Source organism: Erigeron canadensis, chromosome 6 (assembly GCF_010389155.1).
Source record: "Erigeron canadensis isolate Cc75 chromosome 6, C_canadensis_v1, whole genome shotgun sequence".
NCBI lineage: Eukaryota > Viridiplantae > Streptophyta > Magnoliopsida > Asterales > Asteraceae > Erigeron > Erigeron canadensis.
Window position 1 is genome coordinate 29,657,657 of NC_057766.1, and position 22,026 is coordinate 29,679,682.

The 22,026-nt window shown below is 31.9% G+C and overlaps 3 protein-coding genes across 3 annotated transcripts; all 3 read right to left on the reverse strand.

The window, feature by feature from the left end:
* Positions 1–785: 785 nt before the first annotated feature.
* LOC122603453 lies at positions 786–4,403 on the reverse strand. Its single transcript, XM_043776162.1, has 4 exons — positions 4,218–4,403; positions 2,610–3,272; positions 1,654–2,079; positions 786–1,201 (listed from the first exon to the last, which is right to left on the reverse strand). The coding sequence occupies exons 2-4, from the start codon at positions 3,238–3,240 to the stop codon at positions 1,026–1,028; spliced, it is 1,233 nt and encodes a 410-aa protein (XP_043632097.1). The 5' UTR covers positions 3,241–3,272; positions 4,218–4,403; the 3' UTR covers positions 786–1,025.
* Positions 4,404–12,217: 7,814 nt separating this feature from the next.
* LOC122605493 lies at positions 12,218–12,798 on the reverse strand. The gene has a single exon (XM_043778447.1). The coding sequence runs from the start codon at positions 12,764–12,766 to the stop codon at positions 12,401–12,403; it is 366 nt and encodes a 121-aa protein (XP_043634382.1). The 5' UTR covers positions 12,767–12,798; the 3' UTR covers positions 12,218–12,400.
* A 3,778-nt stretch (positions 12,799–16,576) lies between these two features.
* Positions 16,577–16,912, reverse strand: LOC122604663. Its single transcript, XM_043777536.1, has one exon. It carries the CDS (start codon positions 16,910–16,912, stop codon positions 16,577–16,579), a length of 336 nt encoding a protein of 111 aa, XP_043633471.1.
* Positions 16,913–22,026: the final 5,114 nt, after the last annotated feature.

Genomic DNA, 22,026 nt, shown 5'->3' on the forward strand with positions numbered 1-22,026 from the left:
TTTTTTTTTTTTTTTTTTTTATCATTTACTTTTGACTTCTATTTTTCTTCTCTAAACACAGTTGGGTCTATATTTTTTTGTTTTTTTTTTTATTATTATTTTTTTAATTTCGATTAACCGTTTTTATGAGAGACAAGAGAGATGATAGGATAGTCAATAGATCAATGGCGTGGTCAGTGTCAACCACACTGGTTGTCCGGCGTTGTTTCGCATTGTTGGATGAAGACATTTTAGCCACGTTGTTACGAGCTCATGTGGTTGTTGTTTTTTTTTTTTAATCTTCATATCGGGTATTACATGTTTAGCGAAATATTATGTGAGAATATTTTTGGTTATTCGTGTGATTGTTACTAATGCGATGTAATATTAATTAGATGTTAAAAGGTTGGGGGCTCCACATTCTCATGTAATTCAGCATCTCCTCACAAAGTTTGCTGTAAGACTAGACTTGATAACAACGAAACCGAAACTATATTATAAAAACTTTTAAGTAATAACTATCAGCCAAAAAAAAAATAGACATTCTAAATAAACTATCAAGTTCAACCCATTCCCAAGATGTTGATTAGCCAGACAATTTGAATCCAAACTCCCTGTAGACGCACCCGACCCTTTCCTAAGGACAATACATGTGCAATGTGTAGCTGGCAAACCCCTCACTAAGGGAGTTGGAATTGAAACCGAGACCTATTTCTCAAAAGCGTCACCAGGGAGACCAACAATGCATTCATCCCGAGCAGAATATACCTTGAGACTCTACTACTCTAGCATTTGTAATCAAATCATTTCTTTAATGTTCAAGCTATGAACTAAACCAGCAGGTGTATACGTAATCCAAAATGACCTGTATTTGCAGAAAATACTAGGTGCAATGTTGACAGATTGAAGACTTATTTTGACTTCCATACACCAGTCTTATTCTAATCTAGAACTATATTTGCTATTCACATTGATGCTTTATCGTCGAATTTGACGGTCCATTTGGTGTATGAAAATGATATGCTTCGAATGACATCAGGTTCTCATCACTGGGTTGAACGACTGTCTTCAGAAGTATGACACGGAGGAGCGTCTGCCAAGGATGAACCTTTTCCATAGGACCATGCTAACACACCACTTCCAATTGTAACTGCTGCAACAACTGAACCCCAGATCCACCTTTGTCTTTTCTTCCGTTTTTCCCTACGTTGTCGCATCGTTTCTACACATAATTCAATAATTAGAACACATGTCATAGCAGAAAATACAAATAATGGGGTGGCAAAATGGGTAAGTAGGCAGGTTTGTAACAGATCGAAACAGGTCATATTTATAGATGGGTCGGGTTGACTCAACCCAGAATGCTGTTTGTCCAATATTGTAGATTTTGATAGAAAATTGGTGTCTCTAGTATTAAAAAAATTATATCATTTCAGTAACAAAATAACAATCTTTGGTTAAACAAAATGATTTAGAAGGTTTTCTATATTACATATTAACTTTGGACAACTTTCAACCCCCTCTTTTTCTTCTGTTTCTAGCTATTATTCTACATGTTTGACCCATTAGATAACAGATATATAGTACAACCAGAATGCACTCATTTATAAGTATAAATGGGTATAAATAAGTAAATGGGTGAAAATTGACAACTCTAATACTGTCAACACTTACCAATAGTTTCTTGATTCCTCTGAGACATTTCGTGATTGACAAGCTCATAATACCGCAATTTGTCCAATAACCTAGCAATCTCAAAGTTTTTAGACTCTAACCGGGCTTCCATCTCGGTCTCAAGCTCGGCCTTGGCAACTCCCCTACCAATAGAATTCGATACGAAGCGCATAAGATGAACTTGACGAGATAACTCTTCTACAGGATCATCCCCAGATTGGTCTTCCAAAACAGTAAGACCTACAGGAAGATTCAGCCCAACAAGAGATAACTGTTCACGTATCCTCCCCCATTGGCTCCGCATATCATTTATGCATTCTTCTGCTTGCTTCCGTCTCTCCATCTCCACCAACAAACTCAAACGTAGTTCACGTAATTCAGTCTCAACATGTGAAGAAGGCTGGGATCCACTTTCAGATGACAATTCTGAATCAAGGAATGTAATTTAATATTTCAATCTATCATAACCATGAACCATGGTTTCATTAAGTTCTTATGGTTCCTATTTCTTCATTACAAAATTAATAAAAGAATGACTAATAACAAAACCTGTTATTTTTACTTTAATTCAAGAGATAGCTGCAATAAAAATAACCAACTTTGGTCCAACTTCTATCTCAGTAACCAAAACGTTTCATTAGTTTCAGGATTTTAGGTAACCTGACTAGGTAACTGGTTGAAATGATTACATGGCACCTACAGTGACACTAATGTTGATAATGTTGCCTCTTTAATTTGATGGAGTTGACTCTTTTTATTTAAAGTTATAATAATGAAGTGCTTTTTTGTATCTTATATAATTATCTTCAATTAAAATGATTAACCTTTGATGGTCTTTTCTTATCTAGACCAAGATGTTTAAGGCTTCCAACTTTTGATGCAATTGGCCCTATATTATAATATGAAAACATAGCCATCTTGTCCATACTCTACATAGCAAATATAAAACAAATCACCTTCCCATGCGTCGTAAAATTCAGAAACCGAGTTGTTGAGATTGAAAGAGCGCTCCAATCCGAAACTGCTTTCCCCGTCTACACTGCTCCTAACACTCAATGAGTCTTGCGGGTCAAAGAAATCATCCACTTCGCTCTCCAAATTATCCTGTCCAGCTGCTGCATTCTCAGTGATGTCATTTGCATGTCCACCATTAACCACGGATTTGGCATGATTGTCTTCAATGGCTTCATGAACATTATCCGTTTCATTAACCTTAAAAGACTCAATGTCTTCTGCCTCTAAACTTCTCACAATCACATTTGTCTTTTCATCATCTACAGCTCCATGAAGAGCTACCTCATCTTCAGAGAAGGCCTTGGAGAGACGTGGCCCACGTCTCTTGTGGTTTACAATATATGGTGATGGAGTGAACGATGACGGGGAATCCGGGAGTTCTGGGAGCGGTGTCGGTTCAGGGGTAGCATAGAGTGCAGGTGAAATCTGAGTCCAATGATGCCTATCTATCGGTTTATCAGTGCCATTAATCCGACTCCCTTGCCTCAAATCACTTCCACTTTTCACTGCTGCCATCGTTCTAGAAACTTTTGGTTCTATTAACCTATCTAAAGCAATCGTCGTAAAAGGCATTGCACCATCAAAACAATCTCCACAGCTTCAAGCTTTACAATTTAAACACAAGCAGCTTAAAATGAGTAATGAAACAGCTTAAATCAATAACAATTACAAACTCCAGTATATCTGAATGCTCTCAATTCAGTAATATGTGGCTACTGCCTACTGGCTAGCTATTATAATCAAGATACTAAATTCAATCACACCTTCACCCTGGTTTCACATAATGCTTAAACTTTCAAAGGTTTTCAACTCATTCATGTCAACAATTATGTCCAAATTCAACATTTTTTAGCTCATTCTTGTCAACTAATATATCAAAATACACATCAATTCCACATGACTATAAGCAGAGCCTATCACAAATATAAAACACATAACCTACAAACTTATCTATATACACAAAAAGCAAAGCTTATACGGCAAACTACACTTATATGTGTCCAAATACACACGTTTTATTACTTTTCCATAAAACGGCTATCTTTTGATTTACCAATGTATCCGGCGCCCTCTTCGTGCATCTCCTAATATAAATTCCATCTTTTAACGTTTTTTGCTATAACTTGCCAAGTCATCAAAGACAGTTTACAAGTTATATATATATGAAAAAAAATCAGATACATACATACATATATACATAGTGAATGGTTGAGTAATCGTTACATACGATAGAAGCAAATCGATAGCTCGAAACGTGTATATATAGGTAGGTGTAATTAGGCCTAAATCAGTAGATAATAAAAAATTAAAACCCTAAAACATCCCCAAGCAGTAAAACTGAGACACAAAACGACACAGTTTGAAGCTTCAAATACAGTAATTAACATAAACTCAGCATTAAATACATAATAAAAACTTGATTAAACCCTAAATTGAGATACATAAGATTAATACAAGTAAATATAAATATTCGATATAAATATATAACTGCTACACACATGTATCTACATATATATATAATAATAATAATAATCAGAAAGAAGTAGTACCTTTTATGGAGTGATGGCAGACATCTGATGAAGAATTGAGGAAGGAAGAGAGATATGAGGGGGAGATTCCGTATTTATTGTATTGTATATGTATATATATTTACATTAAGTATTTTTGGCTTGGAAAAGAAGTCGAGAAGAGTCCTCTCTTTCAGCTTTCTTTCTTCTTGTTCACCCAATTACATAATCTAAATTTAAAAATTAAAATTCAAAACCTGTGACATGTTATTGTTGTTGGCTATCTTACGCTCCACGTATGTTCTCTCTATATACAAATACGAGTATTTTTTTTTAAAGTGGTTGGTATACTCAACACCCTTAATCTCTCCTAATACTCTCTTTTTATTAATCCTTTATTTTCTTAATATTTATTAACTAAAAAGGTTTTTTATTTATATATTTGTTCATATTTAATCATCATTATTATTATTTAACATTGAATTTTTATGTTATTGTTATTATTATCTCTTTTAATTTAGTTTGTTGGTCATTATATGTTCATTATGGCTTCTTAAACCCAGAAAAACCTACGGCCAAAAAAAAGAAAATCAAAACGTTTGATATGGTCTTTGTTGATGAACTGATACGTATTTTTCAAATTATATACTCTACACTTTTTGTTTCTCTCTATATTTTACTAAAGTTGAAAATGAAGGGGTAAACTGGAATCAATATTTATGTGGAGTTAATTTTCATATGTTTCTTCTTTAATTTTCGTATTGATTAAATTGTGATAATGGTCATACACTTTTTGTTTCTCTTTTTATTTACCTAAAGTTGGGGGAAAAAAAGGTAAACTGAAATCAATATTTATATGGAGTTAACTTTCATATATTTCTTCTTTAGCTTTTGTATTCATTAAGTTATGATATTGGTCAAACACTTTTTGTTTCACAATTATTATAAGATTTATATAGCTTGAGACTACCCATCCAATGGACGGGCTTGAGCACTAGTATGTAGTATATATTATGACATTGGTTCAGTTTTCGGTCTGATCTTTTTCTTTTAAAGGTCACTTGTTCGCAACAGGAAATCTAACTTACGTTGTTTTAACCGGGTCCGTGCTAGGGAGCTCTAACACCCTCAATACCTAGTAAGAGGAGAAACCCGCCAACTAAACCGCCCGAAGGCAAGACATTTAATTGGGATAAAACTTTGCCCTCCCTGCAGGACTCAAACATGCTTCACTAGAGGACTATTTATGAAGTTCCTTAAAATGTCTTTCCCAAGTCTCGAACTCGAGACCTCTAGCATGTAAAGTTGATGTTCAACCAGTGAGCTATAATGGAAAATACAATTTTCGGTCCGATCTAATGTCTATGGCAATATTCATTTTGATATTTATAAGCCATTTATCACAACTTTTTATTAACAAAGTTGCAACTCACTCTAATTAAATTACGTGTCTACTTTGTTGTTAATACTATGTAGGACAATAGTCTTTTGAAAAAATACGACTTTCCATCATTAGGGATGAGATTTTTTTCTCTAAATATTTTAACGACTCATGGTTAACACCTCATTACTTAGGGTACGTGCATAGTTTCATCTGTATACAAAAGGGTCTCTTTGATGTCGTATCTCAATTGATTGTTCGGAAAGAAAATTAGATATTAACATAACTAGCAACAAAAATAACACCACCTATTACAACAACAAGACTCAATCCCTGGGCGGGGTATGGGGGAGGTGAGCTGTGGACAATCTTATCTCTACCCAAAGGTAGAAAGGTTGCTTCCATAAGGACCTCCGACCATAAAAAGTAAAAGAAAAAAAGTAAAAAGTTTACTTTTCATACCTGTCGACCGAAAGAATAACATAAGAGCATTTAACTGTCTGCTGAGTAACCCCAACTACGTTAGGAGTAAGGAAGAATAGCAACCATGCGCCTAGCCTACTATCTCACAAGTTTGACCAATACATATACGATAGTAATCATATAACATATAAACATCATAAAAGTCTAAACATGTATTTTGAAAAGATCCATACATACATATAACTAGGAAATACTAAGAACATAATGGGCCCAAAGGGCCCACGGATGCTAGACAACCTAAGAAACCCAGTAATAAAAACCGCCTAACTAGCCTAATCCTAGCCTACTCACCTATCTCCTACAACCACTAAAAATAACAGCACCTATTATTTTCGTAATGTGTTTTATTTACTCTTTATTGAAAAGTCATACATTTCATCTCCCTGTATATCGGGAAAGACAATATTGGTGTTACATTATTAATTTTCTATAACAGTCATTTGGTTCGGTGTGCTAACTATGATATAGTTAGCGAAGGAGTATTCATTATCTCAATTTGTGTCATATGCATATGTTTTAAATAAGACTGTATCTAATTTATGTAACAATGCTGATGTACGTCGCTAACAGTGTTATTGACTTGCAAATTTTCATTGCAATCAACATCTCTAATGCTGCGATGTGCTGGCTAATAATATATTAGGGTGTCGGCTAAAGTCAATGTTTCTTAAAAGCTATAATAAACGATGATCCAATAATCTGTGACTTCGAAGAATAGATAAACTAAAATGGACAAGATTAAAATCTCATTGATAAGAATGAAAATTATGTTTATTGCATTCGATATATGGACACAAGTAATTACCTTATGAGGACTTATTTACTTTTTTGGAATTTTGATAGACCTATAAATAAATTTATAATATAAACATTCCGGTAAGAACACTTTTAAAATAAGAACGGTGAGAGCACTTAAAAACATCATTTTGATGCATTAAAAGTCTATAAAACTAACATAGTGCATAACTAATTATCATTATTTAAGTGTTTAACAACACATTGATACTTCAAAATCGAAAAAATCACGTTTTTTGTTTTGTGCATCCATCTTAGATGCATATTATCAAAATGATGCATCAAACAAAAAACGTGATTTTTTTCGATTTTAACGGATCCATGTGTTGTTAAACACTTAAATTATGATAATTAGTTATGCACTATGTCAGTTTCATGGACTTTTAATACATCAAAATGTAGTTTTTAAGTGTTTTCATTTGTTCTCATTTTAAGTTGGTTCTCATTTGATTGCCGAATCAATTATATATACAGAAATATATTGTAGCAACACAAATAAATAAGTGGCTTCGCCGGCGGCACGATGGCGATAAGATTCAGATTCGGGCTTGGTATCTTTTCTGATGTTGACTGCATATTGTTCAAAACTAGAGTTTATAACAGTGTGGTCCAGCTGGTCTTATATACTTTGATCGATGCCATATATAAAATGATAATATCAAAAATCTCCAATACCTATTCAAATTAACATTTTGACATTTTTGACATTCTGTCAAAAGGATGTTTAGAAGCATCGAGGGAACAAGACTCAATCTTTACACATTAATGTCAAAGAAAAAATTAATGAAACATAAACATGATGATACACATCAGTTTCATAAATAAATGTCAAATATAAGAATTATATACGAACATAGTAACATGACATCTCTTTGTAGCATTAAAAAAAGATTATTTTATCTTTAACATTCAGTTTTGAGATACAACATTTAAAGAAACCTCACCATATAATGAATAAGTTTTGTACGTACTTTAGACAATGAGATATTGATAATGGGTCGTTACAAGTATTCGAGGGGAAAAAACGCAAGACTTGTCATCCCTGAGGATCGAACTCAAGATCTTGAATAAAATCGAAAATGCGACTGACAGCTCGACTGATCATCATTGACAATTAAAAAGAGATTTAGTTAAAAGAAGTATGATAGATACATAATATAATATTGCACTGCACTTTATTCATGTTGGCTCTAACTCGTAACGGATTATGAATAACAAACTCCCAGTTGGGGCGGATCAAAACGGAGTTTCCTAAAGTAAGTTACCTACCTACGCTTATCCTTAAAATTACGTGCCTTGTGGAGAAGAAGCAAACTACGTATAAAAAATTTGAAAAACAATTAACATACGTATTATGAAATTGGAGAAAATTCAGGCTCAAATCTTGTCAAAGACATAATTAACTTGTGGCTGAATCACCTTAATATCATCTTTGATGGGGTTATGTAGATATAAAAAAAAAATACATGATTCTGAAATTTTCCTATCAATTTACCTTTTTTATTACGTGCTATAAAGATTTCTTTTATGAAAAGGAATGGAATGTCAACTTTGAGAAAACACGGATTCAGAATATGGATTTTGGGCCTCGCGAGTTACAACCAGGCCGAAATCACCGAAGTGCGTTTGCCAATGGTGTGAATGTGTGATTGTGACCCATTTCAAAGCTGATAGTTGTAATTATATATAATACTAAAAAGCAACTTTGCTTTGTGAGGGGAAGTTATTGTAGCTAAAAGTACTCCCCTTTAGCATAAGGTATAACCCTTTAAAGCATCCAATAAAATTAACTAACTTAACGGCCGTCAGGTGACAGACTTAACGACTGTTAGATGACGTACTTAACGATATTTTCTTTCTTTTACTGTAGCTAAAAGTACTCCCTTTTAGCATAAGGTACAAGACTTTAAAGCATCCAACATAATTAACAAATTTAATGACGGTTAGGTAACAGACTTAACGACTGTTAGGGTGACGGACTTAACGACCCTTATTTTCTTTTTTTTACTACATAACTTTTACTTTTTAAACTTTCCACCAAATTATTTTCTTTTATTTACATTTCCCCTCTTACCTTTCGTCACATAGCTCTTGCTTTTTAAACTTTCAATATACAAACTTTGTTTTTAGGTATAAAGTTTATTAACTTTTGTACTTTTTTCATATAACTTTGTTTTTAAACTTTGCTCTAAAAGTTTTCTTTTATTTTCTTTTACGATATAACTTTTGATTTCTAAGTTTTATTACCAAAGTTTTATTTTCTTTACTTTGAACCACAACTTTTATTTTCTTAACTTTTGTCACGCAAATTTTGTTTTTCGACTTAATGTTTTTGTAACTTTTATCACCAGAGTTATGTTTTTCTCCCGGGGCAAAGCCCAGGTAGAAATACTAGTTTATACTAATTATAATCATCATATGATAAAACATAATTGTTTACAATACATTCTTTTGCAAAACCTTAAAGATAATAACATTTTACAGATGTCACATTTTTTATAAATTGTATACAATTTTCTTTTTCGGTTTATATTTTTTACTTCTAATTTTGAGTTTTACTCGGCATTGACTGATCATAAATTAATTGACCAAATTGTTAACTTTTTTACTTTTGTTATGGAATTTTCAAATATCTTTATATATTATATAATAATATTATATAATAAAAAAGATTGTTTTTTAAAAGTATTTTTAGAAAGATTATGATGTGTCAAGATCACACATTTTTTAAAAGGTTTTTCTTTCATTTATGATGTCATATTTGACAAAAAAAAAAAAAAACTCACTTAATGCTTATTTAAAATTCTTAATCTTTTATTTGAAACAAATAAATTTTAAATTTTTCTATGAAATATTATGAAATGTCTTTTTATACTTTGTTAACGTAACATGTACTCTTATTTTACGTATCATTATGTTAGTCGATTCACTATATTCATATCAAGTTATGATATATTGATAACAAAATTTACATACATTGTTTTACATTTTTTTAGTTTTAAAATTTTGATTACAATGCCGGGTAATATTAAATTGTTTTAACATAAGGGGTTTTATATTCCATTGAACTTTTTTATAAAATCTGAGTAATTGGGTTAATAGCCCAATTATAAACAAGTCCATTTGTGAAAGTGTGGATTTTGTGAGATCCACGTTTAAATCTTAGAGGGAGTTATTTTTTTTTAATATGTTGTCATATCTTTGGCCGGAATATTAGGAGTTTTTCTCCTAGCTAGTTGTTAAATATACGACGGTCCTTTCATATTATAATAATCACTTGTTTTAACCGAATCCTAATGCATTTAACATTTAAGCATATATTTATAAGAAAACCACACAGACCCTCCAAATGGGAGTTAACGTGGATCGATTCTTCGTCTTATGTTAACGTGGTTCGATATTTTAGATCATTGATTGATTTTTTTTAAAAGAAAATGATAAATCTTTCTAAATAATAGCCTAAAAACAAGGCCGGCTTAGATGGTGGCCGAAGTGGTCGAGCGGCGAGACCCGATTTTTAAGGGGTCCGATTTTTTTTAAAAGTTATATACTGTATAAAAAATGTTATGTATTCGTATATGTAATTAACTAAATCCATTATAAATTCTAACAATAATCTAAAATTAAAGCATATAATTAACCTGCATACAAAAGCTATTTACATACTTTTGTAGATAGAAAAAAGGTTATTCAGTACTTTATTTCAGAACTGGGCAGTCAAATCGCCGTGACATTTTCACTTTATTGTCTACCGTTTTTATTATTGACGACGTAAGTAGTCATTTTTCTCATTTATTGTAAACAATACATGTATATATTAAAAAGAATGAGAATATATAGTTGTCATGTACCTAAGTTTAGGTATAAAACTCTCACATCTTAATTCATAAAAACATATAAGCTAATCATTTATTTATTCTACAAAAAATATTAAAAAAGTTAATATGTGAGATGTTTTATACCTAAATTTAGGTACATGACAATTACATATTCATTTTTCTCATATATCATTTAAGATTAAACTAGCATGTCAGTTTGTTGCTTATCGTTTTTCTAAGATTTTTTATATTATTTTGAACATATTGAAATTTATTTATGTTTTAGATTTTACTTATTTAAGCGTAATCTTAGATTGTTAATTTTAAAATTCATATTTAATTATTAAATTATTAATCGTCTCACAAATTAATTTATGATTGTTATTTTATTTAATATAGTTTGTTACACTTAGCTTAGGAGCTTTTTTTTTTTGCTCGGACTCGGTCTATAAATGCTCAAAGACGACACTGTCTAAAAATCCTCCTAAAATTATAAGAAGGTGACATATGTTATTTAATTAGTTATCTTTCCTAATCTTGCCCCCTGATTTTTTCACATGTCATCATCTCATGATTAGGAGGATTTTTAGTCTATTTAGTTAGGAGGATTAATCATTTCATTTTTTTAATAGTACGTATGATACATTATAGGTTATAAAGGGGAATGATTAATCATCCTAATTTATTAACCTAAAAATCCTTATAATTTATTGGATGGTGACATGTGAAAATTCAAGGGGATGATTAAGAAAGATATTAAGTGGAATCCACTTGTCACATTCACAAAGTTTTAAAATGATTTTTAAGCTAATGTTTAGGATGATCAATCATTTTCTGGTTATAAAAGAAATATCATATTTATGCTCCTTATTAAAAGAATAGACAACTGTTAAATTTATAGGGGGGGATATCTACCCTCCATTAAAACAACACATCGTACATACAATACACCCTCATCATAAATGAAATAAATACATCATCAGTACCTCAATTTTTAGAATAACTATATTAACCATTATATTAATTTGTAATTACATTTACATTAATAGTTTACACTAATATCGTCACCATCATCAATCACTGCCGTCACCTGTTACCATCGTATTACTAATACCATCGCCGCATTATACAGATACTATGTTAGTATTAGTAAATGTACATACGTCATACCTGCCACCACACTTATTTTCTTTCCCACGTTTAGTTTTCTTGATTCCATGTGTGAGTTGGGACAGCCAAGTAGCCAACTGGGGCTCATTTTATATTTGATTTTTCTTATCAGTTTGTCGAGAGGATGATATGCTTTATTATGTTCCTTACGTATGTCCAAATGTTATTATTGTTAAATAATTACTGGCCACTTTGTATGGTATCCAAATGATATCACGTTAACATTTTTTTATATATATAGAAAAAAAAAAAAACTAAACAAAACTGAAAAATATCATCATTTTACAACACCATTTGATTACTTGAACAATTAAACCTACATCATTGTATGCATATTAGTATTGGAGTTACAATTTGACATCAAGGAGACAGGTTGCTTGATTGGGAAATGACAATTCGAGAAATCAACGCCCTGAAATAAAAGTTTTATAAAAAAGTTGTACTAGTTCATAGGGATCAAGCATTCTCAAGTGATCCCTTTACTAGCTACGCCTCTTTGCATATCATACAACATATAATTTACAAGGCAACTACTAATTAATTAACTCGATCAATTAAACAAGCCCGCCTTAAAATAATCAATAGATAACCGGCCTAGATGAATTAGCATTCCAACTACCTCCTTCCTTAAGGTATTGCATATACCTTGCAAATTCGGGCTTAGCCGTTGCCTTCTTCTTACGACTTCTTCTCTCGAATATAGCAAATATCGGATGCATCTTGCTTGCTTTCTTCACTTCCTTTTCTACCGCGTGTATTACTCTAACCGGAGTACTTGGTGCAAAACCAAATGGGACAACCGATTCACCAAACACGTTCGAAGGCAACGTATTGCATCGGTTCATCTTAGGGTCTCCTAACGTTATATCGTCCACGGGGACTTTGCCATTAACCAACGGCGAGTATCCCCCGCGGTTTTTCTTGGTGCTCATAGCTCTAAACATGGCTCCTAAAATGTATAAGACTATAAAGAGTGTGAAGGGATAGTGACTAAAAGCCAGTGGACGAATAATAGATTTATAGGCATCAAAGTAATAGATTAAGACACATTACTAACCCCGCATGGCATTTTCTGTATGGTCTTCGATGGTGGGCTAGCTTTTACAAGTGTATGGTTATAAAACAAATTATATTAAGTTTTATTTAACTATAAAGTAAATTATTCCCTCAATGTTTATCAATTTCAGTGATAGATGTTTTGTACTTACTACAAGATTAAACTAAAGAAAAAAGGATTATTAAATAAAAACGCCTAAGAAAACAAATGTTGCACGCATTTTAACTTCTCCTTTTCCAATGGGTGTACATAAAATATCATCCTCGATGTTATGTATTCAACTTTCACAGTATTCTTATATATATCCGATGGATGGTTGGGTTATATTAGACACTCTTTATTTTAGGGACCATTAGGGACATGTAACTTACACATGTGTAAGTTGTGGTGGCAGTGGTTGCCGTCGTCGGAGAATCATGGTAGTGGTCGAAGATGATGGTGGTTGTATAACTTACGTACACATGTGTAAGTACAATGTAAGTTCTACTTACTCATTTGTAAGTCGTGGTGGCGGTGGTCGCCGTCGCCGGAGGATCATGGTGGTGGTCGGACATGATGGTGTGGTGGTGGTGATGGTGGTCGTGGTAGACGGAGATGATGAAAAATGAATATTTGAGAAGTGTCCCTAATGGTCCCTAAAATAAGGAGTCCTTAATTTAATTTTTCTCATCCAATGGATGTACATAAAATATCATCGTTTGTATTTTAAATATATAATGTTTAAACTATGAATTATTTTCTTTTCTTAAAGTAAGTCTTAAAAGTAAGCTTATTTCATATTTTCTTGTATTTTTAAGAGTATTATTTACTTTTATGGATCGTTTGGATTCTAGTATTTATGTGAATTTGGTGAAATGAAATTTAAAAATGCATATGTTAACCAAATATAACAAGTAAGAAAATTAATATTTCATTCTACTGAATTCCATGACAAACAGCTCTTGTTATGTGTGACGTATGTAATTTCATTTAAGGAGTGATATGACCAATACCCATTGACGGAACTACCTTTAAAAGAGGAGTAGCCCGGTCTATGAGTTCATTCAACAGTGTACTTTTTTTTTGAAATACGTTAGTTTTTTTGATCGTGTTATTGGCAAATAAATTTGAGATACTAATCAATGTGGATAACTCTAAACTATGAAAGATTTTATAGCAATAAACCTTCTAAAACGTTAAAAATATCAAAAAAAAAAAAGAAAATAGATATCGCTTAAAAATAATAAAAATTTAGTCGTTATAGTTAATTTTTACACGGATATGAGACTAGTGAAACTTTTTTGCTACGAGTGAATAGGAATATTGATTCCGCCTCTGAGTAAGGTAACATATTCTTTATCATGTCTTTAACTAGTACATTTACTGCTTCATTATGTGAACATCAAATGAGTGATCTAATAATAATGATCTGTTGAATCAAATGGTATTTGAATATTTGAGTTTGTTTCTAGATTCATTAAGAAATCTGTCATGCCTTTTTCTTTTTATAAGCTACCATGAGTAATAAAACAAATATTACATGCTTGATCTTAAATGTAATTATTTTATTTAGGCATTATTGGATGGTATTATTTTCATTTTTCAATATCAAATTGTTAAATAATCCGAAAATATGAAACTTATAACTAATCATATCATAGCTCATATTCAGGATTTCGGGGTCGTTGATGCGAGCATGCAAGTAATATAATTTTACATGATATCCATATTTTTGGGGTTTTCAATGTATCACTTGTTCACTTAATTATACTATAGCATGGTACCTGTGCAAATGCGGCGGCGTGACCACAATGCGATGGTGACGGGCGACGGTGGTGACTGACGGTGGTGACGACGAGTAGTGTGAGTTATTATGTAAATCTAATTAATATAATGGTTAGTATAGTTATTTTAAAGGTTGAGGGACTAATGATGTTTTTGTTTCATTTAAAGTGAGGTTGTATCGTATTTATGAGGTATTGCTTTAATGGAGGGCAATTCTGACATTTTCCCCTGTAACTTTCAACAGGGGGTCTATTTTTTTTTAATAAGGAGTATAGATAAAGTCATAAAACTAAACTGTGTAATGCATACGTTTTTATTTATGAGAAAATATATCATCCAAGAGAAATGGTGGTTGAGTTTTGACTTTTGGTCGATCGAAAGAAAAAGGAAAAGGGGCTTTGTCCGCTTTGGGTATGGCGGGGCCGAATGAGTGGATGTATAATCCGTTTAGTCAAAACCAATGAAATGAAAATATGGGGGTGTGATGCGTCCATGCAGCAAGAAATAAAGGCCCAAGTGCTTTGGGCTTCTAGACCCACTAGAATTCAATGACAACTCTTTTTTATTTTTATTGTTGAACGGCACAACTCTTTTTATTTAACGATCGACAAACATAGGAGTGTAATTGTAAAACCAATTTGATGAGATATAAACAGTCACACATTTAGTCGATGATAAAAAAATAATTTGCTTTTCTGGTTTAAATATATAGATTAATTTGTTGGTAATCAGCCTTATATGTGTTTTTTGGTCTTGTGTTTTACGTTACTTGTACATATGTTACTTGGCTGTGGGTTTAAGTGCTTTGGGCTTCTAGGCCCACTAGTATTCCATGACAACTCTTTCTATTTTATTTTTGAACGGCACAACTCTTATTATTTAACGATCGAGAAACATAGAACGAGAAACATAGGGCTTTAATTGTAAAATCAATTTGATAAGATATATAGTCATCCATTTATCCAATGTAAAAAATTAATTTGCTTTCAGGTATCAATGTATAGATCAATTTGTAAGGAATCAGCCCTTTATGTACTTTCTGGTTTCATGTTTATGTATATAGAATTGTGACCATAGGAAATTGCATAACATTCATTCATAGGATAATGGGTATAGCCTACAACTGCCCGACAAAGTCCTACAACTGCCCGACAAAGTACGCCCATGTTCTCTTAATTCACAACATACCTGCGTTCTTTTAGATGTGATTTTCTCAAGTTATTTTAACTTCATAAGTACAATTAAGAGGTTTTTTGACCTTTAGTTTAAAATTAATAATTATTTTAAAATCTTGACTTTTGATTTTAATCCAACGATCAAAATATCTCAAACTTAACTCTTTAAGTTGGGATGATTTGAGAGGATCTCTATCCTATTCTTTTTTTTAAAAAAATAGACCAACTACTAGTAAATAAAACCATCATAATATCTTGCAAAATGACCAAACTAGACACTACTAAATTAACTAGACACTTGACTCACAATACTAGACTCGTACTTATAAAACGAAATAAAAGTGACCCATACTTTTGACCCGAAATCAAGATTAAGCCAACACAATTAGGTGCAAAAAAGTCTTATAATAACACTCAATTGTAAAAAAAGAAACAAAAAAATGAAAAACTCACACCTAATTGAGCCTTTTCAATTAAGACAAGACAAAACAAACTACATAACAAAACGGATTAGTAATTGCAAATTGTAATTTAACATTTTCAATTCATTATCTATATCAAACAGTATCTTTATATTGTTGCCTTTTATCATATCAGAAAAAAAGATGCTAGCTAGATTACTATTCTTTATTACGTAGTGTACAAAATTAAGATGTACATACAAGTATCCTTTGGAACAGAACAATAATCATATGTAGAATTCTATAAAGTTAAGCATGAATTTAATTACTAGCTGTTTAATCAAAATAATTAAAAAGTCAGTAAATCACAGGCTTAGCTGAATTATCATTCCAACTACCCGCTTCCTTAAGATACTGCATATACCTTGAGAATTCGGGTTTAGCAGTTGCTTTCTTTTTCCGGTTTTTCCTTTCAAACAAGCTAAAAAACGGATGTACCTTGCTCGCCTTTTTTGCTTCCTTTTCTACAAACTTGTTTACTTTACTTGGAACTTTCGGTTCCACGACAAATTTCACCGGGAATTCATCAAAGAAGTTTGTTGGCAACGTCATGGATCGCAACATCTTTGGCTCATTAGTCGATGATTCGTTTATTAGTTTGTCGTATGCCCTGTTACCTCTCCTAGTGCTCATGGCTCGAAACATGGTATGAATTTCGTACGTGATGAGAATTGAGAGTAAAAGAGAGAGGGCAGGGGTTGGTTAATTAGAGGCTGAGGTTTGACTTTTGAAATGGTGATGGAAAGATTGTGCGTTTATAGGTGTAGAAAGAGTTTTTTAAATTTTGTTTGTCCCCTTGATGTAGAAGTATACAAATACAACTACACCATCTATATATGACGGTGGGTTTGATGTGAAATTTTCATTAAAATGATCACAATGTTTTGTTTTTAACTTGAAGGGGTTAAGTTAAAAACATTTCTAACATTGGATTAAAATTAAGGGTTAAGATTATAAATTGATCTTAACCACTGATTTTAATCTAAGTGTCGAGATTTCTTTTACATGACTAGTCATGTTAGGGAACTTGAGGAATCCTTTCCAAAAAATAATAAGATTATCTAGTTATAAGGATTAATCATTTTCCTTGTTTTACAATTTTACGCCTCATTTTTTGCAAGCATAATTCGTGGAAATATGAAAAGAAGCAAAAAGGGCCGATGTTTTTCTTAGAAATTTGTATTTTGTCATGAACTTTTAAATTTCTTGTATGAATTATTACATTTTGTCCTTTTTTTATATATATTTTTTTCATGGATGTTTTAAATTTGTCTACTCAAAAAGATCTTTCTTTGAAACCACTTTGATACACAATTGTGCAATAACTTAGCATTTAACTTAACAACTCTTCAAAGCCGTTGTAACTTGTAAGGATGAAAAACATATAAACTATTTGATATTCACACTCATTAACAAAAAAAAAAAAGGATAACAATACGAGTATAGTAACATGTAGCCTAACCATATTTAATCATTCAGGGTTAAGAATTTGTAGTATACTTTTTTGAACAACCACAAATTAATCGAATTATTATATTTATTTTGAAAACGAAGGATATATTATATACTATATATTTAATTCGAGTATATAAGTTATAAAGTTGATCATATATATTAGATTTCATTTTAGTATGTCAACTTCCGTATATGAACAATTCGAAAGAACGATTTTGACATGATGCTTATGCTTGTATTTTGAAATGAAAAGTACCACTAATAATGCACCCTCGTAACTAAATTTTTATCTTAATATGAGTGTACTTATGTGATGTGTAAAATGACTAAAGGATCCAATCATCCATAACACACACTTGTATTTTAAAAGTTTTTTACTCCATATAATTTTAGGAAAATGATAATGACAGCCCTAAGGGTTGTTATTAACAGCTTATTACATGCATAAAAAGTGACACTTTATATGTCAATAACTGTCCCCCTGAATTTTCGCAAAACAAAGTACAAATTTTAATGCATCAAATTAGTTAATACTGACAGCCTTAAGGGCTGTCATTAACAAAACTCATAATTTTATAAGCATACCGACAACATATAAACAAACTAATTCAATTAGTAAAGATCGTAAGAATAGGTCTTGTACCAATCTCACTCGAGAGTTGAGAGTTGAGAAAGTCAAACTAATATGGATCACTCAAATTTTCTAAAAATAATAAGATGGCGGAGAATGTTTCAAAGATCCTTGATTATCATGATGAAACCAAAGATACTAAGCTTGGAACTAGTCGCTCTCTATGTCAATTTCTCTTCACCATTTTTAAATTGTCCTAGCTTAAAAACATGTATAAAACGATATAGTAATATAGGCGAAATATGATTGAGTTTTCTTTAAAATGAAATACTATTTATACTTACGATTTTGTTGATGACAGCCATTAAAACTATCAATGTAAACTATTTGAGTGCATTAAATTTATATTTTGTCATGGGAAAATTCAAAGGATAGTTTTTGATATATAAAGTAGAGTTTTGTTAATGACAACCCTAAGTATTAATTAATTTGATGCATTAAAATTTGTACTTTGTCTTGTGAAAATTCAGATGGTGGTTATTGATATATAAAGTACTACTTTTTATGCATGTAATAAGCTGTTAATGACAACCCTTAGGACTGTTATTATCATTTTCCACAAATCACTAAGAACTAATTTCGACCTTAGGCATGTGTAATGGTTTCTCATTGGTCTTGTCAGTCGTCATAAAGTCTGTCAATGTCAAAATCGTGCGACACCCTAGACCCAAGAAGTCGTGTTTTGGATAGACCACGATGTTATGAGCCACCAAAGGTTATTCCGTAACACCCCAGACTTAAGAAGTCTTGAAAAAGACAAGCCCGTAGTCGACTGCAAGTTCATTCGATGCCACTGTCGTCCCGATAATATTCTAGCGATTAAACCCGTGAACATCCGATATTCTAGCAATGAAATACAGTCATTATTTATCTATATTTAAAACTTAAAAATTTGTTAGAAATAATATTTGTAGTTAAATTTGTAATCTTTTTGTATATCATAATGAACATCTTAAAATTGCACCAATCTTCCTGTTTGATCGATCTATGCGTTGTACGATTACTATATCACAGAAACCCCAACGTTATGATGTTATGCATATATAATCCCATCTAAATTTACATTAGTGTTCGATAATGTTTTTTTGTTCCTTGACGTACTTCTATTTTATATACACCAACACGTAATCATAACCAAGCCCTTAAGTTCCTTCTTCTCTTTTCACCATTTATCTCTTACTCTATGTCTACTGCATTATAAAGCATTTGTTCCCTTCATTTTTTCAACCTTAACTAAGTGAAACTCAAAAATACCCATTTTACTTATTCATAATATTCTTAGAATAAATCTCAACCACTCGTTTTTTTCCGTTCCTCAAATCTCAACCACTCATTTTTCTCTCTCTTTCATAAATCATTTTATTCCTCTAATTCATTCAAAATCTTTTATCTCAAAAACCGTACATCGATAAATTATAAAAATTATATGGGTGTTCGTAAAATTTCATGCTCTTGCATTAGAGATGTCATTCGATATACTTTTGACGAATGTTTAAATCCGAGAACGGAGTCCGTGCGGCTAAGACATTTGGCTATCACACTCTATGACCTATCACCTTTTATGATCTATCATACTCTATGATCTATCACCCCCACCATCAGGCCCGGTCTTGGGCAAGTGCGAAAGGCTCAATTGAGCAGGGCACCAGAAAGTAAGGGGCATCAAATTTTGTATACAATACGTCACTTAGTCACTCTATATATTGATATATTAAATTAATTTTGCTACTAAAGATATATCTATAGGCAAAAGATGTTGTTGTTATCTTATACATTAAAGTCCACTAGTCCATCAATAACTTATGAATTATATTATTGTTTTATTATTATACAATACATAATAATCTCATCCTATATTTTTTGACGTTAATATATGCAGATAGTTGCAAAGAGTAAATACGCAAACTGGAAGTGTTCATTGTTCAAACATATATATTGATTTATATACTTTGATTAATTTTTTTATGTGAGACTTAAACAACTTATGGTATTAATTATCAAAACTTAAATTTTGATGCATTTAAAAATAAGTTAGAAAACTTTGCTATAGTTATTTTATATTTTCGAACGACATTATTGTTATGGTTGTTTTGATACCTTTTTATATATACTTAGGCCGGTGCTTATAGTGGGAGTCCTGGAGCGTCCCTAGGCCGGAAGACGCAGACGCCTTGTAGGCATTGATCGTCCGTTTGTCTGCGTCTTGTGATGTGTTCTTCGTGAGGACTTTGCCAGACGCTCCATCGGGACCCATTAGCAGGCATGCAGCGAATAAAAAAAAAACTTTGTTTTGAATTTGAATTGAGAATCATGCATCCAAGTTCCAAACGGCTATTTTCTTCTTCTTCTTTAAATTGAGTACTCCATTTTCTTCCACTACAACCGAACCAAAACACAAAAACATTCATCTTCTACATACAATCAAACCATGCATAAGAAAAACACCAAAAATCAAAACAAGAATATTGGCGATGACATGCTTCAAAATCTTCTTGACTTTCCTCCACCACCATCACCGGCAATGCTTCAAAACCGTGTTGTTGTTGTTTTGTTTTAAAATAAGTTGTCGTTATGAACAATCGTTATGTTTTTTTAATTTTGTTGTAACTTTTTTTAATTAAATGTGGTGTACTTTAATAATAAAATGTGTTTTTTCAATTAATTTTATGTGTTTTAATGTTAAATAAATATGTTGGTTAAATATATATAGTTATAAAAAAAAATATAAAAGAATTGATGATGTGGCGAAGAAGTTCTGAAGAAGCTATCCTTATAGACAGTGGGTGTCCTGAGGAGAGTCTTGAGTTGTGTGATGCTGATGTGGCAGTGAAGAAGCTGGAGGACGACCTTCCTTATAAGCACAGGCCTTACTATACTTCAGCCGTTAATGAAAAATTTTGACGTTTAATGGGCACCATTAATATATTATCGAGCTGGGCACCCAAAATTCATGGCACGGGCCTGCCCACCATCTCACCGTCGCAACGTGCGGATACTTTTTCTCGTTAATTCCAATCAACTTAACAACACACAATTTGATCTTTCTCAACTCAAACACACTAAAAATGACTAAAACACACTAAAAAAATAAGGATAATGATAAATCAACTTAATTGGTATGCCTAAAGTTGTGCCTAATTGTAAGATGATGACATGTGGAAAAATCAGGGGGCAAGATTAGGAGAGAGAATTAATGCATTCTACATGTCAAATTTTTAAGGTTTTAGGCATATCTTTAGATACACCAATTAGGTTGATTAATCATTTTCCAAAAAATAAATAAAACACACACGATTCATACGAAATTCTCGATTGTGATTGTTTCACCATTGATCTTTCTTCGTGAAATTAATTAACAATTTATCATGGCACACGTCAACAACAAATATTATATTACATTTATGCAAAACCTCGCACCCAACGGTCGACAAACATGCAATTAGGAACTTTGCTCAACCCCCGCCATTCATGTATTTGGGAGTTAGAATGGTGGGTCTGTCACGTGCCCAATAACCAAACATAATATATATCATAAGCATATTGCCAATTATAGCATTTATCACGTTCACATGCTTCAAAAATTTAACTACTTGAAGTTACGTTGAATGGTGGATTCGGCTTTACCTTTCTATATATAAAAACACTTTGCCTTATTTTAGTT

Coding starts and splice junctions, on each gene's coding strand:
- LOC122605493 (XM_043778447.1), bottom strand. CDS start 12,766: ATGTTTAGAGCTATGAGCACCAAGAAAAACCGCGGGGGATACTCGCCG.
- LOC122604663 (XM_043777536.1), bottom strand. CDS start 16,912: ATGAGCACTAGGAGAGGTAACAGGGCATACGACAAACTAATAAACGAA.
- LOC122603453 (XM_043776162.1), bottom strand. CDS start 3,240: ATGCCTTTTACGACGATTGCTTTAGATAGGTTAATAGAACCAAAAGTT. Junction 2,080..2,609: donor ATTTTACGACGCATGGGAAG/GTGATTTGTTTT, acceptor TCCTTGATTCAG/AATTGTCATCTGAAAGTGGA. Junction 1,202..1,653: donor GAGGAATCAAGAAACTATTG/GTAAGTGTTGAC, acceptor AATTATGTGTAG/AAACGATGCGACAACGTAGG.